The sequence below is a fragment of the Nicotiana tabacum genome, chromosome 20 (genome assembly GCF_000715075.1).
Source record: "Nicotiana tabacum cultivar K326 chromosome 20, ASM71507v2, whole genome shotgun sequence".
Taxonomy (NCBI): domain Eukaryota; kingdom Viridiplantae; phylum Streptophyta; class Magnoliopsida; order Solanales; family Solanaceae; genus Nicotiana; species Nicotiana tabacum.
The window spans coordinates 168,447,408-168,470,491 of NC_134099.1; the positions used below are offsets into that span (position 1 = coordinate 168,447,408).

Consider the following 23,084-nt stretch of genomic DNA (forward strand, 5'->3'; position numbering starts at 1 on the left):
ATGGATCACTTGGAGTTCAATCAATTGAGAAATCTAACATACCTGCAAATTAATAAATGCATGCAGGTTCAAATATCACAGATTATCTTGGTTGGGATCATAATCAATTAGGGATAATATTGGACAATAGATTAAGCAAAATAAAGAGATAATGGAAAAATAATGAAAGAAGCAAGAGTGCATGCGTGAAATTCATAAAGAAACACAAAGAAAAGAACATCAATTGATTCGATAAATAAATGGAGGAGGGAAACAAAACCTTATTATTTTCGTATTCTTGTCTTATTATATTTTGAAAATCAATTAAGAAATCAAGCTCCTTTCTTTCCATCCCTCCCCTCTGATGCTAATTTATATATTACACTCTGATCATCATTTTAGAATCTATGCCGTGTATGGAGCTGGCATGGGCATACCCTTCACAATACCGCAAAGAGGGTGGTTGTCCGGGAGGTTGTACTCATCCCTCAAGGAGCGCGACGGGGAGAGAACACTAAAATATAATTGTTGTCCTAAGTAGAATCTCTCCCACATCTCTGATCGCAAGTTCCACATTCCTGCATTGTCCAAAGTTGTCATAACGGCTGCCCACGAGTTTGGATAGACTTGAATGCTGTGCCTACTTACTGCGTCTACTAAGTTATAGTTCTTCCTCTTCTCAGGGCTCCACTTCCCAGGCTCGATGGACACTGCAAAGAAGGAGTACCCATCCAAATGATAGGTCTGGATAGTCTTTTCTTGGTTCTCGAAGATAATCTCCACGAAATTACGGAAGGTAGCATTCTTCACATTCGAGGAAATTGTCACTTTGCTCAAGTCAGATGGGGGCTCATCGGCTATCAGGTCGTACTTGAAGGTCTTTTCAGGAACTCCGAAAAACTCAACAAGCTTTAATGGGGTGTCAGTATCCATATGGGAGATACCATTCAAGGCGAATCGAAGCTTGCCAGCTACTTGACTCCTAGAATTGACGATCTTCATGGTGCGAGTGATATTGATTTTTCCGTAATGGTAGGATCCCTGAGGGTTAGGACGGGCAGCGCTAGCGGTGAGGTTCCATCTAAATGAGCGGAATTGGTTCATGGACCAGGCAATACCTTCAGTGTTATCTGGTGGGGGTGTTGGGAGCTCAGATGATGCCGGTCCCTTACCGTTAGCATAACGAAGGATGGCTACGGAGGAGAGCGCCTGCTTCAGAAATCTGCTAGAAACAACCATGTAATAGTCTTTGGGCTCTTGATCAGCAGTGACCAGGACCGAAAGACACTGACCAACATGAAGGTCAAGTGAGTCATAGACATTCTGCACCGTATGTGATCCCTCCATCTCAACCAACTTCATGGTGTGACCTTGGATCCTGACATTGACTGAGGTTCTCATGCCAACGTTACACATCCTGTACCTATAAGTCTTGCCAGCCTCCATGGTAAAGAGTGCCTCTGCTACCTTGTCACCAACCTTGCTTGACTTTCCATTAATGTGAATGCCATCAGGCCTTCCAATGGTGCGTCCGCCGTCCAAGATCTTTTTCAAGGTCTTGTGTCCCTTATTGTACCAATCGCCCAAAAAGACATTGTACTCATCAGCGGGTTTGTCAAAAGGAATAGGGATAAGGTTACGACTATGGACATCGAGGGCACCAAATCCACCAGCTGCACGATGTAACCCTGTTGTTGGGAAGTAGAAAAAACTACCGATTTGGTCCTTCACCTGGAAATGATAGGTGAAGTTTGTACCAGGCATGATAGGACACATAGTTCCTGGGGTACCATCTTGCCACGAGTTCTTCCTTTGTTGGATACCATTCCAGGTAAGGAGCAAGGGCTCGTCTAGGTTATTGTAGACATTGACAACAATATTATTGTTGGATGTGCAATTGATTCTCGGGCCCGGTAGCTGCCCGTTTATGAGAATGCCTTGTTGGGGGACACCCAATGGAGCAATTGTACCGTAGGTAACATTCCATTCGAAGAAGAGGTAAGGGTCCTCCCCTTTCACCACCAAAGCTCCAACGGAGAGGCAAAGTAGCAAAGCCACAATTTTCACACTGGCTCTCTCCATGCCTCCGCAAAATCCAAATCTCACTCTATTTTTCGGAATTTTTTTTATAGATATTTTTTGGGATTTTAATTTATTTTATTTTGACAAAGAAGAAGAGGTGAATGTCTTCTTCTTCTTCCTGCTAGAGCTTGCATTCTTACCCTTCGTCGTGATGCTTTTTATAGCAGGAGGTTTCCTTTTTTGAGCCATTCATTATCTCCCGTAATATACTCCGTGGCTCACTTTTTGTGCTTCACCCCTATTCTTGCATTCCCTTTAATTGTCTCTTGGTTCTCCATGCATTTCTCATCCTTCTGCCTCCCCTCTCCTCACATTCTCATTCTTGTTTCTATGCCTTGACTTATTCTTTATAATATTAAACAAAAGTTTCAAAGACATTAGTTTAAATTTCTCCTTGTCTGTCGACTATCGATGTAGTAAAATGAACATCTTGGTCTTTCTTTAATCGAAAAGCTTGCAAAAATACAGATATATAAATAGACTTATTCATGATAGAAGATTGTTTTTTCATTAATGTCTTTTTAGTTGTTTTTATCTTTCGCTTGTTTTATAAAAAATATTAGTAAAATATTTATTTTAACTTAGCTATTTATTACTATCACAGAGCAAAATGTTAAGCTTTAAATTTTACGTTATGTAATAGTATATTCTCATAGAAAAGGTGTACAACACATTATGAGTACTATTGTTTCTGCTATCATGTCGATTGTAAAGTTAAATAATAAGTACTATAAAAATAAAGAATATAATAACTTGACTAAAAAGTATAATGTACAACGGCTAAAATATGACCATCTTTTAGGTCATTTACTACGGTTATTGTCGGGTCCAAACACACTCACGCAAGTATACGTGGTCATCAAGTAATAAAGTAGTGAATAAAGTATCGTTCCCACGAAGACTTATGATTAACTTTTGACTAATTTAAACTCGAATAGCTTATTGATTCAAGATATTTCTAACAAAACATATAATTTTCTAAATTACTACCTAAAGACTATCAAATAATGAATTGCTAAGAAAGAAACACAACACTTAAATAGTTTTGAATAACAACCAATAGGATATAATATTCCAGGGTCACGGGTCATCTAACATTCATGTTGCATTCTTGGTTTAAAATAACTAAATGATTTATCGGAATTGTTGATTCATAGAGTTAATTTCACTTGTAAGAATCTGTCGAGTTCTTACAAACCTATTCAAGTTAGCTTAATACCTATATGTCTATGGAATTAAGTTTAACAAGAACGCATTTACAATTCCTATATTACAACCGAGTAAGGCAATTAGGTATATCTCTATCCTAATTGCGAATCTGTTCCCCGATGCCCGGGTATGAGAACTTACTCTATTTACTTCTATATGCAATCTAGGGTTCCCACTTTCGAGTTCAACTCTAGATTCGTAGATAGTATTTCAATGTTAGCTACTCAGCAAAATAATTAAAAATAGAATTAAATAAACAACCCAATATGATAAACTCAACGTAGTCAAATTAAACTTCAAAAATCAACATTCATGTATACCCATGACCCTAGAACAATAGGATTCTTAGCCACTCATATTCAGGCAATCATCCAAAATTTCATAAGAGTGCATAAGACTCAATAAAAGAAAGAGAGAAATAAGAACTCAAGACGAATTTCGTGGTTTTTTTGAACTTGGTTGTAGCTTCCTCCTTGTTCAATCCCGTTCTCCTCTTAAAAAGAATTTTTAAGCTTTATATATATATCGTCCAAAAAGTCGTGGGCTAAAGTTCTCCTAACCCTAGCCCAAATCGGCTTCAGGGGCTGATGCTAAGGTGGATGTGACGCATCCACCTCGTCCTCCATTTCTTCTTTGCATGTGAGGGTGGACGCGACGCATCCACCTTCTCTTCTGCTTCCCAATTTTGCATGCGAGGGTGGATGCGACGCATCCACCCTTCTCTTCTACTTCCCAGTTTCGGATGCTATGGCGGACGCTATAGGCCGACTTCACTGCTAAAGGTGCACGAAAGATGATATTTTTCTAGGTTGGATGCGACGCATCCAACCCTTCTTCCTCTGGCTAGACCACCTTTTCTTCATATTTTGCACTCCAAACACCTTAAATCGTCACACATAACTTAATTAGTCATAAAACCAATAATTAAACCATGTTGGGAATTTTAAAGGTCAAATAACATCAAGAAGTGGTTAAAATATGGGTAAAGTAACATCAACACATATCGAAATATGCCAAACATCACTACCCCACACTTAAACCTTTGTTCGTCCTCGAACAAACCATCCTCTAGTAGACGAAACAAAATTAAGCTCTTATCATTCAAAGCACACTGCACCTATGACCGTGGTTATTTGCAACAATTCAGCTCTAGGCTATGCATCACATACCCTTCCCTTCACTTATGCCCTTCTTCAAAAGTATTCAAACAAGTCAACATGCTCATAACAATCCTAGCCTCAATGTACGACTCATTGTCATAATGTATTCGTGGCTTGAACACCCAACATCCTAGAGAAGTCTAATAATGTTACCTATCCCTCTTGAAACCATGTGCCCTCACAAAAACAAAGAAAGTCAACATCAATCCACACATTCGAATCTCATGCTCATATATCAACGAAAATCGCTCACTCTCACAAAAGAAGTCACATGCATGTAATTGGTACCATAAGCTTGCCCTTAATGTAAATCTCTACTAATGTAAGCTCGCTCGATCTAAAATCAATTAGGACTTTTTCATGGTTGTAATGTGGGCTAAGGGACGGGTATTATATATTTTAGGAATAGTGACTCAACCTCCCAAGCACTTTTAACACATCACCAAATGACTTAAGCGCAAATTCTTTAACCCCACTTCAATTTCACAAATAATATCACCCCAACAATATTTCCTCTTTTTTTAAGCACTACTTTAATTCATACCCACTAGCAAGAACAAGACAATAATTTATTCAACAAAGCTTTCTTCTTCTTTTTAAACGCAACAAGACACCATTTTTTTTAATTTTATTTTTTTTAATTTTCGCTAGTGGTGTATTATTTTCCAAAATAAGTGCACCCTTCTTTCTTTCATTGGTTCCACTCAAAAGTCACCCCACACTTAGTCCCTTCTTACTTCTTTTAGCGCTCATCTAACAATTAAAGTGCTTTAAAAGGTAAAAGGATCAAAACAATGTCAATTAAGAATAAAAAGTGTATAGGCTTGTAATGTGGGTACCAAATAACAGGTCTACAGGCTCAAAAGGGTTAACTAGGGATTGATTTTATTCGTGATAAGCAATAAGCTCAAAAAGATTAAAGAAAGTCTAAAATCATTTTTTTCAAACCGAGCATCACCTAAAATTTCGCTTCAACTCACATACCGGGCAAGTTCTAGACATAAGTACAATACATGGATTACACAAAAGTTCTCACCACACATGGCACATGACTCATTAAGGACAGTCACATTCCGACTCTCAAACAATGCAAGTATTCACGAAGCCACGAGATATTAAACATTAAGCGCAAAGTGAACATAAGTCATGTAAACGAGACATAGGTATCACAAATATGCTATCCAATACATGAAGGCTTCATGATCAATTTCAAAACATAGGAGAGGCCCTACATATGCCAAAGCCTGACTATGCTACTATCAAACAAGTCAGTAGCCCCCTCGGAATCTCATATTTCTTCCTCCCTTTATTTTCTAACTCTAATCTATTCTAAAAGAAAAAAAATTCTACCCCGTTCAAAATACATCCCATGGAAAAGAACCGATGCACAAAGAAAAACCACAGGAGATTACTACTACCTACAAAGAAAATAAATAATTAAATAAATAAATAAATATATATATTTATTTATTTTTTTTATTTTATTTTATTTTTATTTTTTTTTTAACCAAGAATAAACTTTTTTTTTTTATACAAGAATAAACTGAGAGTTACTCCTTCAGATGAATTTACTGCTATTATATGCCATTAAACCAGTGAATATTTTAGTACATTCATCCATACAACAAAATATGAATAGCCCCCACCCAACACTTAGGACTGTGCGTTGTCCCCAATGCACACAAACAAGGTAGAGTAGGGTGAGAAAAACTCCCTCAAGTCAAGGTGGAGGGCTCTTCCTCAGTCTGTGGAAGAGCATCTGCATCCATAGCTGTCATTGTCCTATCATCAACAACTGGAGTTGATGCTGTAGCAGGTGTTACAGCGACCTCAGTAGGCCTGTTGTGCGGAGCCTCAGTGACTATAGGAGGAACAGGAGTGGATGGTCCGGCAGTGGATGATGCAGTCAGCTGTGAGATGTCTGTACCTGCACATTGAACCAGAGCTCTGAGGAGTAATGATATCTCATTCATCATCGTGGCCTGCTCGGTCTGAACCCGGCTTAGATCCGCACGAGTCTGTCTCAACTCATCCCTGGTGGCACTCAACTCGACACGAGTCGCTGTTAGCTCAGCTCTGTTCTCTTGCATATCTGCTTGCATCTGCTCAAATAATTGTTAAATGGTGAGCTTAGAATACCTTCCCTTGTTCGGCTCTAGAACATGAGTGACATCGTATAGTCCTGGAGCTTTTGCCTTAATGTCGTCATTCTCCTTGTCCCATAGCACTCCCATCTCTGTCAAGAAAGCTGATAGGGTATTAGCAAAGAACAGCCTCCACTTGTAATTCATCCTGGTGCGCTGCATTTGATCATGCATGATGGCTCCTAAGTTGAGTGGTATCCCCTCTAATAAAGCATATAATACTAATGCGCGATGACGAGGGACATCAGTTTTGTGTTGGCATGGCATCAGGCGGTTACATATGAAATTTAGAGCCACACGTGCTAACGCACTCATGAATTCCTTGGCTATAGAATGGTACTCCATACTCCCATGCTTCCACTCTGCATCCTTCCTCGTAGGGCATAGGACAGACTTAATGTGTGCATAATCGGGTGTTTTGCATATGGAGTCAAACCTATCTGTAAGTGTGTGTGGCACCCTTAAGAAGTTATTCAGAGCTTCAGCTGACACATTAATATCTACCCTTCTTACTCGAACAATGTTGCCCTTGGCGTGACGCAAATTTGCGTAAAGCTCTCTAACAATGGTGAGGTTGGCTTTGCCGTGACCTTTCAAGATGGGTCCCCATTGTTGCACCTCTCGAATTGATTTTAGAAACTCTGAGTACTTTTTCTTAAGTGTTCCGACGTTGATCGGCTTTTCCGGAATATACTTCTTTGAAAACAGTATCTTCTTATAGGCTCGGAATGCCTTCTCATTAACAAAGTTTTTCTCCCAATCAACTCGGTCTATGGGTTCACCCTCGTCTTCATCACTCATGTCGGCATGTAAGAGGTCATTATCCGAATCGGATTCGGATTCAGATTCTGTAGTAATCTTCTCCTTCCCTTTATCAGTCAGATCACTCTTTTTGGAGGCTTTTCTTTGGTATGTCACAGGCTCTCTTATCTCTAGTCCTTTGCTTGGTGTAATACCCTTCTTCACTGTTCTCCTGACTAATGTATCCTCTTCCTCTTGCTCTGAATCATCGCTTAACTGCCTAGGCAGCAGTTCCATTTCCTTCTCCGTCCGCTTCCCTTTTTTCTGTGGATTTGGGCCGCCTACTGCCCTTCCGGTAGGCTTTTTGGGCGGTTGCTTGTTACCATCTTTGTCTTGTTGCTTTGACGGTTTACTTGTTGCTGTCATTTTACAAATCTAAGTACCTGCAATGCAAAGAAATCAACAATTAGCATATGAAACAGTGAAGTTCAGCTTTAAAGCCGTTGCAACAGCTTGCACTTCCAATTATTCGTAATTATAGTGTCTGCCATTCAATACTTCATGTAATTATAGCTCATGGCTTTCAGCAAGTATGTGATAACTCTCTTCAATTTTACACAAAAGCCTTGTGCTATATAGATATCGTTATGCTCAACATGAGGTCTACCCTAGCGACGCTCACTAACCACTGTCAATTTCACACAGCACCTCACTCGACCCCACACTCATTCTCAAGCATATACCAATGTTGCTCGGTTACTCAGACTTCACCGACGCTTAAATTCTCCTCATGGGCAATTCGTCGAACATGTGATATGCAACAAGTGTGCCTAGTTCATTCTATCAGTTGGGTAATGCGACTACCCTCCCAAAATTTGACAAGATGAAGGGAATTATAGTTTATCATCTTGCACCCAGTACAACTACCAAGAACGACAGCCCTAAACCCCAGGCTTTTACATGTGTGATAGTTGAAATTGCAAAACCTACTTGTTGCTACCATTGAGAGAGAGAAGAGAGACGAATTAGGAGAGAAACCAAGGAAAAAAAACGAAGAAGATGATGCGTACCTGTTGCGTTTGTATGCTTGCAAGTTGAATTAGAGAGATGTGTGTTCGTTTGTATGCGTCGCAAGTTCGATTAACGAATTTGTATGCGTTTGTATGCCTCAGTTTATTCTTAAGATGTGTTAAAATATATAGTACTTACCTGTGCGTGCGAGCTTAGACGCGACGCATCCCCTCTTTTTCCTTCAAAATTTGCTGGACGCGACACGGACGCGATAGGCAGACTTCACTGCCTTGAGCAATTGGCCCGTCAATTCTTTTCATGCTGAGGGGGATGCGACGCATCCCCTCTTTTTCCTTAAAAATTTGTTGGATGCGACACGGACGCGATAGGCAGACTTCACTGCCTTGAGCAATTGGCCCGTCAATTTTTTTATGCTGAGGGGGATGCGACGCATCCCCTCTTATGTTTTTTTTGTTGTTTTTTTTTTTTATGATACAAGATCTAATTCCTACAAAACAATGAACTAACTAACTTGGGTGGCCTCCCAAGAAGCGCCTGATTTAACGTCGCGGCACGACGCAACATGTTCTTCATGCCTCCACTAAATTCATCGTGGTCTTGTGACGTGAAATGTCACCACCCCAATAGTGTTTTACTCTTTGGCCATATACCAAGAATGTCGCATTGGACCCTTTATCACACAATTCTATCGCACCATGAGGTTTCACACTAACCACTTCAAACGGACCCGACCATCGAGATTTAAGCTTTCCTAGAAAAAGCTTTAGCCTTGAATTAAACAGTAGAACTTCTTGACCTGGTTCAAAATCACGATGTTGGATATGCTTATCATGCCATCTTTTGGTCTTTTCTTTATATAATTTGGCATTTTCATACGCATGCAATCGAAACTCATCAAGCTCGTTGAGTTGTAGCAATCTCTTCTTACCGGCCAAGTCCATCTCCATATTTAGCTTTTTAATTGCCCAATATGCTTTGTGTTCAAGCTCGACGGGAAGATGGCAGGCCTTCCCATAAACCAACCTGTATGGAGAAGTACCTATTGGGGTCTTGTATGCAGTGCGATATGCCCATAATGAGTCATCCAGCTTCCCGGCCCAGTCCCTTCGATTCATACTTACTGTCTTTTCCAAAATCTGCTTTACCTCTCTGTTGGAAACTTCTACTTGACCACTCGTTTGGGGATGATAGGCAGTGGAAACTTTGTGCTTAACTCCGTATTTTGCAAGAATATTATTCAGCAATTTGTTACAAAAGTGAGTTCCCCCGTCGCTTATCAACACTCTTGGAGTCCCAAAACGTGTGAAGATGTGCTTCTTTACAAAGCTTACCACTACCTTTGCGTCATTAGTAGGAAGAGCAATGGCCTCCACCCACTTAGAAACATAATCGACCGCCACCAAAATGTATCTGTGCCCGTTAGAATATGGGAATGGTCCCATGAAATCAATCCCCCAAACATCAAAAAGTTCTACTGCCAGAATATTTTGCAAGGGCATCTCGTGCTTCCTCGTGATAGTTCCGGTTCTTTGGCATCTATCACAATTTTTAACGAAGGCATGTGCATCCTTAAACAATTTTGGCCAATAGAAACCTGATTGTAGCACTTTTTGGGCGGTTCTATCCCCGCCGTGATGACCTCCATACGGCGAAGCATGGCAGACATGCAGTATAGCCTTCATTTCTTCCTCAGGAACACACCTTCTCACCAACTGATCTGCACACTGCCTATATAAGAATGGCTCATCCCACATGTAGAACCTTACATCATGTAAGAATCTTCTTCTATTGTCAGGTGTCCATTCTAGTGGCGTCACCCCACTTGCAATAAAATTCACATAATCTGCATACCATGGGACTTCACCCGAGGAGACTGCTAATATTTGCTCATCCGGAAATGTTTCTTTGATTGACCCTCCTTCAGCTACATGGTCCCGACTTTCTAATCTGGACAAATGATCGGCCACTTGATTTTCTGTCCCTTTTCGATCTCGGATCTCTAAGTCAAATTCTTGTAAGAGGAGGACCCAACGAATCAGCCTCGGCTTGGCGTCTTTCTTTTCAAATAAGTATCTGATAGCTGAATGATCTGTGTAGACGATGACTTTGGTTCCCACTAGATAGGATCTGAACTTGTCAAACGCCCACACCACTGCAAGCAACTCCTTTTCAGTAACTGTATAATTCATCTGAGCTGGATTCATAGTTTTGCTCGCATAATAAATGGAGTGAAAGATTTTATCCCTCCTTTGTCCCAACACCGCTTCGATTGCTATGTCACTTGCATCGCACATCAACTCAAATGGTTGTGCCCATTCGGGGCCAATGATAATTGGTGCAGTCACCAATCGTCCCTTCAGCTCCTCAAATGCTTTCAGACATGCATTATCAAACTTGAAGGTAGCATCTTTCTCTAGAAGCCTGCACAAAGGAGAAGAAATTTTTGAAAAATCTTTAATGAAACGACGATAAAAACCTGCATAACCCAAGAAACTGCGAATGCCTTTGACGGATGTCGGTGGGGGCAATTTTTCAATCGTCTCCACCTTTGCTTTATCCACCTGTAGACCATCTTTTGAAACCTTGTGCCCCAAAACTATACCCTCACGTACCATGAAATGGCACTTTTCCCAGTTTAGCACCAGGTTCGTCTCTTCACACCTAGAAAGCACTTTATCAAGGTTCATCAAGCAACTATCAAAAGAAAATCCAAACACAGAAAAATCGTCCATGAATACTTCTACGAATCCTTCAACCATGTTAGTAAAAATAGCCATCATACACCTTTGAAAAGTTGCAGGTGCATTACAAAGACCGAAGGGCATTCTCTTGAACGCATACGTGCCATAAGGACATGTAAATGTAGTTTTCTCTTAGTCTTCTGGGGCTATAGCAATCTGATTATACCTCGAATAACCGTCTAGGAAACAGTAGTATTCCTGGCCAGCTAATCTATCAAGCATTTGGTCAAGAAAGGGAAGGGGAAAGTGGTCTTTCCGGGTGGCATTGTTCAGTTTTCTATAATCTATGCAAATTCTCCATCTAGTGACAGTTCTTGTAGGAATTAAGTCATTATTTTCATTAACTACTACAGTTATCCCCCCTTTCTTCGGCACACATTGAACGGGGCTTACCCATTTACTATCAGAGATTGGAAATACAATACCTGCATCAAGCCACTTAATCACTTCTTTTCTTACCACTTCTTTCATGATTGGATTTAGTCGGCGTTGGTGCTCTACACTTGGCTTATGTTCGTCCTCCATGAGGATTTTGTGCATGCAGAAAGCTGGACTAATGCCTTTAATGTCAGACATTGTCCACCCAATTGCTCGCTTGTGCTCACGCAGCACCCTTAATAGCTTTTCTTCCTGTAATTTAGACAAGTGAGAAGAAATAATAACAGGTAAAGTGTCAGAACTTCCCAAATAAGCATATTGAAGGTGAGGGGGTAGGGGTTTAAGTTCCAATTTTGGAGCTTCCTCAATTGACGGCTTTGATGGGGGGGCACCTGGCCTATTCAGGGGCTCAAACGGGATTATTCCTTGCATGTAAGCACATGATGCATCTAGAATATGCATCATCTCCTCAACCTCATCATCCATCTCCAAGCTATCAAACATCATGACTGCTTTTTCTAGAGAATCGTCTAGATATACACTCGTGTCAAGAAGATTCTCATGCACCTCCACAACAGATATCATAGAGAGCTCCTCATAGTGGCGGGGAAGTTGGATTGCTTTATAGACATTGAAGACTGCTTCCTCGTTGTCCACCCTCATAATCATTTTCCCTTCTCTCACTTTAATTATTGCATCACTAGTAGCCAAGAGAGGTCGTCCCAATATGATTGGGACTTGTTCATCAGCCTCGAAGTCTAGAATAATGAAGTCAGCTGGGAAGATGAATTTTCCAATTTGCAGCAGCACATCTTCAATCACTCCTTCGGGGTAGGCTATGGACCTATCAGCTAATTGCAACATCACCGTAGTTGGTCTCGGAGCTCCCAGACCCAATTGCTTAAACAAGGATAAAGGCATCAGATTTATGCTTGCACCCAAATCACAAAGAGCACGTCCCACGTCGATATTACCGATTCGCACTGGAATGGTGAAGCTGCCATGATCCTTAAGCTTTTGGGGAAGCATGTTTTGGACCCTTGATGTGCACTCCTCAGTAAGTGCAACCGTCTCGAACTCAGTCAATTTCCTCTTGTGAGCCACTATGTCTTTTATGTACTTAGCATACTTTGGAATTTCACGAAGTACATCCACTAATGGAATATTTAATTGAACCTGACTCAACATACAGAGAAATTTGTTGAACATGCGATCGTCATTCTTTTTCTGCAACCTTTGGGGGAAAGGTGGTGGTGGCCTTGTAACCTCCATTCGCTCTGAACTTGCATCATTTTCCTTTGACTCTTTTATTGCCTTAGGTGTCAGCTCCCCCTCAGGTAAGGGTTTTTCCTTTATCTTCTTTGGCACTTCCTCTAGTTCCCTCCCGTTTCTAAGTGTAACTGCATTAACTTGAGGGTTCTTCTCTGTATCACTGGGAAGTGAGCCTGTAGGTCTAGTATTTTGGTTTGCTGCTAACTGCCCCATTTGCCTCTCAAGATTTCTGAAATCGGTTCTGAGCTGTTGATTATCTAGCAACAACTTTTTGAGCAAGTCATTCGTACTTTCTTCCATTTGTTGGGGTGGCTTCTGAGGTTGAGTGAAATTTTCTTGAGGCCTATACTGATTCTGATTCTGTTGATTTCCGCCCCATGAGAAGTTAGGATGATTCCTCCAGTTTGGGTTGTAAGTGTTCCCATATTGTGCATGTTGATTCATAGAACCTCTGTTTTGTTGCCCCACATAGTATATAGATTCAGGATTCGTGGGGCACATGTCAATCATATGACTGTCTCCGCATAGGTTGCAACAAATAGACATCTGTTGTACATGTTGCATCTGTTGTGTTGTCATTCTGTTCATCTGATTTGCCAATTTTGCTATATCGGCTCTCATGGCAGAAAAGTCATCAAGCTCAATCAACCCGGCTGCCTTCTGTTTAATTCCCCTTCTTGGATCCCCCTCTCCTTGCCAATTATGGTCATTAGCAGTGAAGTTATTTAGCAAGAGTTGTATTTCACTATACGGCTTTGCCATGCAACTACCCCCACAAGCTGAGTCAAGATTCATCTTTGATGCTTCATCTAACCCATCAACAAAAGTGTGACCCAATACCTCATTAGTTTGACAATGATGCGGGCAGTCTCTGAGTAGCTTCTTGTATCTTTCCCAAGCTTGACGAAGTGTCTCGCCATCTCGTTGGTGGAACCCAAGAATTTGGCTCCTCAGCGACTTTGTCTTCTTAGTTGGGAAAAACTTGATCAGGAATTTCCTTGCTAAATCATCCCACGTGTGGATAGAGTTCGCGGGCTCCTTTTGCAACCATTCCTTAGCTTCCCCCAACAGTGAAAAAGGAAACAGTGTCAGCCTGACATAGTCCTTGGAAACGTTCGGATAATTGTAAGTGTCCGTAATTTCCAAGAAGTTCTGAATATGCCTCTGCGGGTCCTCATGAGATAGACCCACATACTGTCCTGTGGACTGAATCAGCTGTACCATGTACTGTTTGAGTTCAAAATGCCCAGTGATATCAGGCTTCACAATAGCCTGAGTCATATTCGCAAGATTGGGCCTTGCGGCTTCAATCACCGGACGCTCTCCATTGCCTGCCATCTCTATTGGCTGTGGCTGAACTCCGATGTCCAACTCTCTTTCTATTCTCGTTCTAGCTTCAAGTTCCCTTCTCACTCTATGTAGTGTTCGTTCGATTTCTGGATCAAGAGGAATGAGGTTGTTTGCACTTATACTCATCTGCATTCGAGAGAAGATCCTGCGTTGATACAAACAAGGCAAACTGAAAATTAAAACTTGAACAAATATCTAATAAAAGCTTAACTTAGTCAAGTAGCTAATTTCTAAGTCCCCGGCAACGGCGCCAAAAACTTGTCGGGTCCAAACACACTCACGCAAGTATACGTGGTCGTCAAGTAATAAAGTAGTGAATAAAGTATCGTTCCCACGAAGACTTATGATTAACTTTTGACTAATTTAAACTCGAATAGCTTATTGATTCAAGATATTTCTAACAAAACATATAATTTTCTAAATTACTACCTAAAGACTATCAAATAATGAATTGCTAAGAAAGAAACACAACACTTAAATAGTTTTGAATAACAATCAATAGGATATAATATTCCAGGGTCACAGGTCATCTAACATTCATGTTGCATTCTTGGTTTAAAATAACTAAATGATTTATCGGAATTGTTGATTCATAGAGTTAATTTCACTTGTAAGAATCTGTCAAGTTCTTACAAACCTATTCAAGTTAGCTTAATACCTATATGTCTATGGAATTAAGTTTAACAAGAACGCATTTACAATTCCTATATTACAACCGAGTAAGGCAATTAGGTATATCTCTATCCTAATTGCGAATCCGTTCCCCGATGCCCGGGTATGAGAACTTACTCTATTTACTTCTATATGCAATCTAGGGTTCCCACTTTCGAGTTCAACTCTAGATTCGTAGATAGTATTTCACTGTTAGCTACTCAGCAAAATAATTAAAAATAGAATTAAATAAACAACCCAATATGATAAACTCAACGTAGTCAAATTAAACTTCAAAAATCAACATTCATGTATACCCATGACCCTAGAACAATAGGATTCTTAGCCACTCATATTCAGGCAATCATCCAAAATTTCATAAGAGTGCATAAGACTCAATAAAAGAAAGAGAGAAATAAGAACTCAAGACGAATTTCGTGATTTTTTTGAACTTGGTTGTAGCTTCCTCCTTGTTCAATCCCGTTCTCCCCTTAAAAAGCGTTTTTAAGCTTTATATATATATCGTCCAAAAAGTCGTGGGCTAAAGTTCTCCTAACCCTAGCCCAAATCGGCTTCAGGGGTTGATGCTAAGGTGGATGCGACGCATCCACCTCGTCCTCCATTTCTTCTTTGCATGTGAGGGTGGACGCGACGCATCCACCTTCTCTTCTGCTTCCCAATTTTGCATGCGAGGGTGGATGCGACGCATCCACCCTTCTCTTCTACTTCCCAGTTTCGGATGCTATGGCGGACGCTATGGGCGGACTTCACTGCTAAGGGTGCACGAAAGATGATATTTTTCTAGGTTGGATGCGACGCATCCAACCCTTCTTCCTCTGGCTAGACCACCTTTTCTTCATATTTTGCACTCCAAACACCTTAAATCGTCACACATAACTTAATTAGTCATAAAACCAATAATTAAACCATGTTGGAAATTTTAAAGGTCAAATAACATCAAGAAGTGGTTAAAACATGGGTAAAGTAACATCAACACATATCGAAATATGCCAAACATCACTTATCAAATCCGTGTATTATTATAAGAGGTAATGAAATATTTTCTATTCACCTAATTATGCCTTACGTACTATTTCTGATGACCTTATTGATGTAATGCTATAAATAATATTTCCCCTTTAAACCAAAAATAAACTATGTCTTATCGGACCTACGGACATGGAGAATATAATTAAGTGCATAAATTTATGCATAAACTAGTTAAATAATCTGCGATTTGCATGGATAGACAAATCCTTTTGTAAGTTTAGTTGATATGGATAACATAGAAGTTGTTATAATACCAAACATTGAAAGCGGATATATAATCTATGACATTAATAAAGAAAAAAATTATAATTATGAGGAAAAAATAAATATAAAAACTTAGAATAGAAAATTAAATCCAAATAAAAATACAAAGCATTGCATACCTTTTTAAAATACCAATGATATTGAGGAATAACTCTCTCAATTGGAAAAGAAAAGTTAACAAAATTATGTAAAGACGTGATAATAAAGTAACACCCAATATCAAATTGCATTAACGTCTTCAATGATATATCAAACTGAAAATTTTGGGTCAATTAATTTTGTGGTCCATTATAAAAATTTTAATATTATATAAAATCTTCTGGAAAATATTTAATTTAATAAGCAAGATATTTTAAAATAAAATATAAGAGATTTTTATTTTATATCTACACTACTAAAATAATAGCAAATTTGCGACCGTCAAATCGGTCAAAAATCGTGTTTTTCGAGAGATTTTCGACTGAAAAAGGTCAGTCGGAAAACACGTGGTCGCAAAATATTTGCGACAGAACCAGTCGAAAAGTTGCGACGGATTCAGTCGCAACTGAAAAAATATTTGAATTTAAGTCATTTGCGACGGAAGTGATCGCTAAATTTATGAGTGTTTCAGTCGCTGACCAGAATAAAAAAATACAAATAAAAAGTTCTGATTGATTCCGTAGGAAAAATAAATAATAAAATTAATTTTAAATTAAATATTCCGACTGAAAAAGTCGTACATATTGAGTATTAATTAATTAAAAAAATCATAAATTCTCAATTTGCGACCGAATCAGTCGCAAATTTTAATTAAAAGGTTTCAGAAATTCTCAATTTGTGACTGAATGAGCCTCGAATCTAGGTAATTTCTGGTAAAATTTGCGAGTGATTCAATCGCAAATCTGAAAAATTTTATGCCAAATAAAACAGTCAACCAAACACCTAGTATAACAATCCAAATTCAATATTTACTACAAAAGAATTGTAATATTTATAACAATTCAACCAACTAATCAAACAACCAACTATCAAACAACATAAATTAAACATGTCTCTAACTTCAACTCTAAAATATTTAAATAGCTAATCCTAGTTAGGCTCAGTTTCCTCCTTAGACTCAGACTCAGACTCCATTGCAGCTTGACTGCCTTTCTTGCTTTTCTTTTTTAACAATTTTTGGATCAAATCCTCAGTTGCTTGAAATTATTGCGACATTTGATCCACTTTTTGACGCATAGCTTCCATGTCTTCTTGGGAAACTAATGCCCCGGTGAATAACACTGTTGGTGGACGGCTGAAGGATGGTTGTACTCTAATCCCGTAGACTCGACCTTTATTTATATTCACGAGAAATAAAGAAAAGAAAGTAAAAGAAGTAAAAAAAAAAAAAACATTCAAACTAATACCAAAATAGATAATTACATAATATTTATACTTTTATTCATTCACCAGCCGCCTGTGTCGAAATTGCAATCATATCCTCCTGGGTCGGCTGAGTTCCCTCTGCTGGGTTTGTTGCCATGCATCAAGATCAATATGATACTTGTCCTGAAATAAAAATAATACATGTTATATAAATAAAATAAACCAAGAGGGAAAAATAATATAGTGTTGGAGTTGGGATCATACAAATGTCTCAGAAGCACGCAATTCGACTCATCCTTCTTTTGTGCCGTTTTCAAATCATTAATTGTCCATTAATTGGAAAATCATTAATTGTCCACAATAAAGAAGCACGCAAGCAAAAGTTTTGTTTCATAAAAGCATCGTAAGTCTCAATTCCACTCTCCTATAAGGTTTTCAAATCATCTACCAAGGGTTGGAGATACACATCAATATCCATACCAGGGCCTTTTGGTCCAGGAATAGCCATGTGGGGAGATTATATGGGATCAAGACTACTGACCACATGCTATAGGCATTACTCATTGAACCAAAAGGATTAAAGCCGTCTGAAGCAAGCCCGAGCCTAAAATTACGTGAATCTGAAGCAAAACTTGGATGCTTTTCATCAAAACTTTTCCACACCAATGAGTCAGATGGATGTCGTAAAACTCCATCATCGACACGCTTATTTTTATGCCATCTTATATCTTCAGTTGTACGTTTTTTCATAAACAATCGCTGTAATCTTGGTATTATAGGAAAGTATCTAATAATCTTTCTAGAAATTCCATTATTTCTCTTATTCGAATTTCCTGAAGCAACCTCTTCATCAGTATGTTCTCCTTTTCTCACAATCCATCTTTTCTCCCCATATTTAGGGCATTACTCAAGATCAATATATTCCTTTCTATATAAAATGCAATTATTAACACATACATCTATCTTCACATAATCTAAACCCAGGCCTTTAATTATTTTTTGAACTTCATAGATAGAATTCAGGAGCACATTTTCTTTTGGTAAAACATTACTCATTAATTTCAATAAAGAGTCAAATGAGGTATTACTCCAGCCAGCAGACATTTCATTTGAAAAAGACGCATTACAAAAGAGGGTTTGGAGAACTTTTCACAATGAGGATATAGCTTTTGCTCTGCATCTTTTAATAATCTATAGAAAATTTTAGCTTCTGTATTAGGCTCTTCGCAATTAGACTCACTATTCTCATCAAACTCATGACTATTAGTTGAAACACCACGATATAAATCATGCAACATTTCAAAAGTGGAAGTATCATCATTCCATATATCTGAATCTGTACCAACATTTGTTCCATTATCTGAAGATGAATCTGACTCACCATGATAAATCCACCTATCATATGTTGAATCTATTCCTCGCCTAAGTAAATATGTCTTTACTTCTTCTCGCGTTTTCCAAAAAACATTGTTACACTTAACACATGGACATTGAATTCTTACACCAACATTAGGATTAGAAAATGCGAAGGTCAAAAACTCCACACCGTTCAAGTATTGAGGTAACGTCCTATTCTTAATGAGTATCCAGCTCTTATCCATCATGTACTAACCTATAATAAATTATAAATATAAAATTATATGATTAACTCTCTCTCTATTTCTTATTATCTATTATATCAGAAAAAAACATAATAAAGAAAGGCTTAGAAACATAAGACTTTGAGTTGAACTGGAACGCCAAATCATTAGAGCAAATTTGGATATTATTGGACAATATTAGGCAAACAAAAGTTTCAATTTTAGCTATGTATATTAGGGAGACAGAATTTCCACTTTGAGACTCATGTTTAGTGGGAGTCAGGGAAGTATTAATGTCTAAGACAGAGTATGTGCTCTTCTTTAAAAAATAAAAATTTCAAGGCGAATCGATTCAGCTATGATTGTATAAATATTTTTCTTTCACACTCTCTCAGATGTTAACAGAGTGTAAGGGAATGATGTACTAATTATCTAAGATTTTTCTTTTCTCAAAAAATAAAATAATATAAATACTTAGTAAAACAATGATTCTTCCCAAAGTTGGAAATCATCTACAATTGTAAATTACTTGTATTACAACCAGAATTTAGTAATAATTTCATGCATCTGACGATTAATCCAAAATTTACTTTACTTTGGATTCAATGAATAGCCATATACATGAATAAAATATTAAAAGAACCAAAATTGGACAGGGGACATAAAGCAAACTTTCCATGACCAAACAGATCCAATTACCACAAATAACAAGGAATAGATAAACTTCTCATGAAATTGGTATTTAAAACTAAAAGTGTGGAACTGTTGACCTTCAATCCAATCTCTTATCAGAGAATCCTACGAGGAAATAATTTCACATTCATGTTATGCCAACAATAGAAAAAGGTCCATTAAAAAAAGGAACAAGAATCTGGACAAACTTTAAAACAAAAAACTCATGCAAGGAACAAAAATCTGGACAACAATAAAACAAAAAACTTATGCAAAGTTGCTTTCTGAAGCATATGGAATTATAGGAGAAAAAGCGCAAATCCTACTCTGACGTAGAAGAATTTAAGATGCCCATACCCAATTAAGTACTTCACTGATAAATGACAATCACAGAAATTAGTATTTTCATAATTTAGTGTAGCAGCAATCGGGTAAAGCAATTGAAAATAGAGTTCTTACCGTTCTTCTTCGATCAGCAGCAACATGTCTTCTTACCGTTCTTCTTCGATTAGCAGCAACAGGACGCAACAGGGGAGGAGCTCTTTGAATTAGAACTCATAATAAAAACCCTAGCAAGAATAGTTACTAGAGAGTGGGCTAAAAATCCGGGAAAAGTAATTAAAAGGCTTTTGGTTTGCCGTGTTTGATTGTGGCGAAAAATTGGAAAGATTTGGGCCACAATCCATGCATCTCATTTGCAATTTAATGTGTATTGCCAACAAAAATATTTTATTGTTGCCAATTCTGTTTATAATTTAATTTTATTATGTTAAAAATTCTATTTTTTGCAATAACTAAAATTAGTTGTTGCCATTTATTAAAATTGGGCACCAATACTATAGTTGTTGCTAGAACGTTGTTGTCATTTTTAAAATTTAAAGTTTATTATCTAAATCATAGCATATGGCAACAAAATTAACATGTTTGCCAAATTAACAAAATTTAAAGTTTATTATCTAAATCGAGTTGTTGCCATTTATTAATTTTAGCCTACAATATTTTAGTTGTTGCTAAAACGTTGTTGCAAATTCTATACTTTCTTGTAGTGCCTTCTTCTTTTTCTTCTTTTTGTGGGTCTCCGCAAAGACCTCAGCATAAGTCACATCTCCCCCGCGTTCTTTTTTTCTGAAAATTAAGAAGTATATATATATGTGTGTATTCAATTTGCATACTTGTAAAATTAAGAATATTTTATAATGAAATTATCAATCTCAATCGATGGGCTGCAAAACTAATAGAACCTCTAGTATGCAACACTTCACCCTTAGTAGAAGCTCTGTTTAACTTTGCATGTTCACTCGTCTTCTCCCACTCAGGGGTGTTCCACTTCGCCAAGAGCTGATTCTAGACATTTTCACGTATCCAATCAGGCCTGATGTCACCTCTCCTACCAATATGATGTGAATTAATCCGTTTATCCGCTCCTGTGCTCTCTTCTCGAAGTTCTCGTTTACCAGATTTTCAAGTGCAGGCTGCCATACGCACCTAACTTGCAAAATCGAATAAATAATATTAGACGAATGAGGATAAATATTAATAAAAATTAATTTATTCTTATCTTTAATGCGCAAATGGCATCTACGCAAAAAGAAAAAAAAAAGAAAAGAAACTAGAAGTTAGATATATTTATTTTATTTATACTACTTACTAAGTTATATTCTCTCAAAGGTTATCTAAATAGTTTAATTATATATTTTACTATAATACTTGGGTGATTTCAATATTACTAGGTACATTAAACTATTGTAAGACAAAAAAGTCCTAAAACATATAAATTAATCTAATTTACTTCAAATTAGCATATGATAGCGCTCTAATACTTAATTGGCTGCATTTTCTTCATTTTGTTCCAATAATAAATAATATAATTAACACATAGATAGGGCATGGAGAATTTTCAAACGAAAAGCCGAAACAAAGAAGTATTAACACTTAAGTTGTTTCTTAACTAACCTAATTTGAATGTATAATAAAAACTCTAACTCTTTAAGTTATTTTATATATATATATATATATATATATATATATATAAGAATTATATATTTATATAAAACACCCAGATTATTCTAAAAAAATTTCTTGATTTACTATTGGATACGTAAAAGTATACTAGCCATTTTCATAAGAACATCTAACTAAAAAAAATAGCTAATTAATCTTAACAAGCAAAATTTTAACAAGTCACTATATACATACTATATTGCAAAAATTATTGCTAATTTATCTATGCTATATTGCAAATTATATAGCTAATTTATACATACTATTTTGCTAAATTAATGCAAAACAAAACCTGAAAAATGACCAACGAATCTGTTGCCGGACCACCACCAGAGAGAAGATGAGCCGCCAGATTCCTGCACCCAAAATAAGTTAAACAACTTGGGAAAAAAATATTAGGGGGAAGGGGCGGCTGGACGGGGGAAAGGGAGCGGGTGAGGGAGAGTGAGAGAGAGAGGGAAACCGTACCTTATACGGTTAGATTAGAGTAGAAAATCAAGAAATAGAGCGGGTGGGGCAGAAGAGGAGAGGGGAGGAGAGGAAAACAAATTAGAGAAGAAAGAAGAAAGAAGAAAGAAGAAAAGACGGGTTGGGGATGTATTAAAAATAGATTTGCGACCGGATCGGTCGCAAATTTGAAATTTGAAATTTTCAAATAGCAACTGATTCGGTTGCAAATCCGTTGACCAGTCAAACCTCGATTCTATTGCAGATTCCGACCAAATTGGTCGAAACATTTAATTTTTTTTAATTTTATTTTTTGCGACTGATTCAATCGGTAACCATAAAAAATATTTTCGCGGTATTTTTCCGCGTAATTGAGCGACTCAAAGAGTCGCAATTTGGAGCCAAATATTTAAAACAAATTAACATGTATTTTTAATAAAGTTTTCGATCGAATCAAGCGAAAATTATGAGTGAATTAAATCGGTCGAAATTATTCAGTCGCAAATTTACTGTTTTTTTAGTAGTGCTAATAACAAATAAATTTTATACTATAATTATTTTGCTAATGCGATCAACCAAATGCCCACAAGAGTTCTTTTCACGTGTTGTTTGGTTTTGAAGACAAGTTATCCAGAGATTATAAGGGAGATTATTTGTTGTTAAATATATTAAAACTTAGTATTTGATGTATAGATTAGAATATATTTTAGCATCTGTTACCATCTTTCGCTATATTATATTCAAGGAAAATGATATATACTTTACTTTGTCTTCCCTCTTTACTTTGTTAATTAACTATGAAACTGGTAGACTGTTTGTGCATGTGAACTAGATTCGAGTTGTTACTCGTTTTAAGTACATTTAATGTCTGTAATTTATCTAAATTTACTTCTATACTGCATCACAAAACAGTAAAACTTATATTTGGCTAAAATAAAGGAAATAGTAAAGAGAGGAAGAGAGAAGAGAGAGACATAAGAGGAACTT

At 37.5% G+C, this 23,084-nt stretch overlaps 1 protein-coding gene and 1 long non-coding RNA gene across 3 annotated transcripts; both read right to left on the bottom strand.

Moving 5' to 3' along the window:
* Positions 1-203: 203 nt before the first annotated feature.
* LOC107773574 (L-ascorbate oxidase homolog) lies at positions 204-2,105 on the bottom strand. Its single transcript, NM_001325163.1, has one exon. The coding sequence runs from the start codon at positions 2,059-2,061 to the stop codon at positions 385-387; it is 1,677 nt and encodes a 558-aa protein (NP_001312092.1). The 5' UTR covers positions 2,062-2,105; the 3' UTR covers positions 204-384.
* A 14,873-nt stretch (positions 2,106-16,978) lies between these two features.
* LOC107828709 (uncharacterized) lies at positions 16,979-22,201 on the bottom strand. 2 transcript variants are annotated; one of them, XR_012703940.1, is made up of 4 exons: positions 22,119-22,201; positions 21,943-22,006; positions 20,109-21,134; positions 16,979-17,580 (listed from the first exon to the last, which is right to left on the bottom strand). It is a non-coding gene; the product is annotated as an uncharacterized LOC107828709 (long non-coding RNA). The 2 variants fall into 2 exon arrangements; XR_012703941.1 differs by having other exon boundaries at positions 20,109-21,138.
* Positions 22,202-23,084: the final 883 nt, after the last annotated feature.

Coding starts and splice junctions, on each gene's coding strand:
- LOC107773574 (NM_001325163.1), bottom strand. CDS start 2,061: ATGGAGAGAGCCAGTGTGAAAATTGTGGCTTTGCTACTTTGCCTCTCC.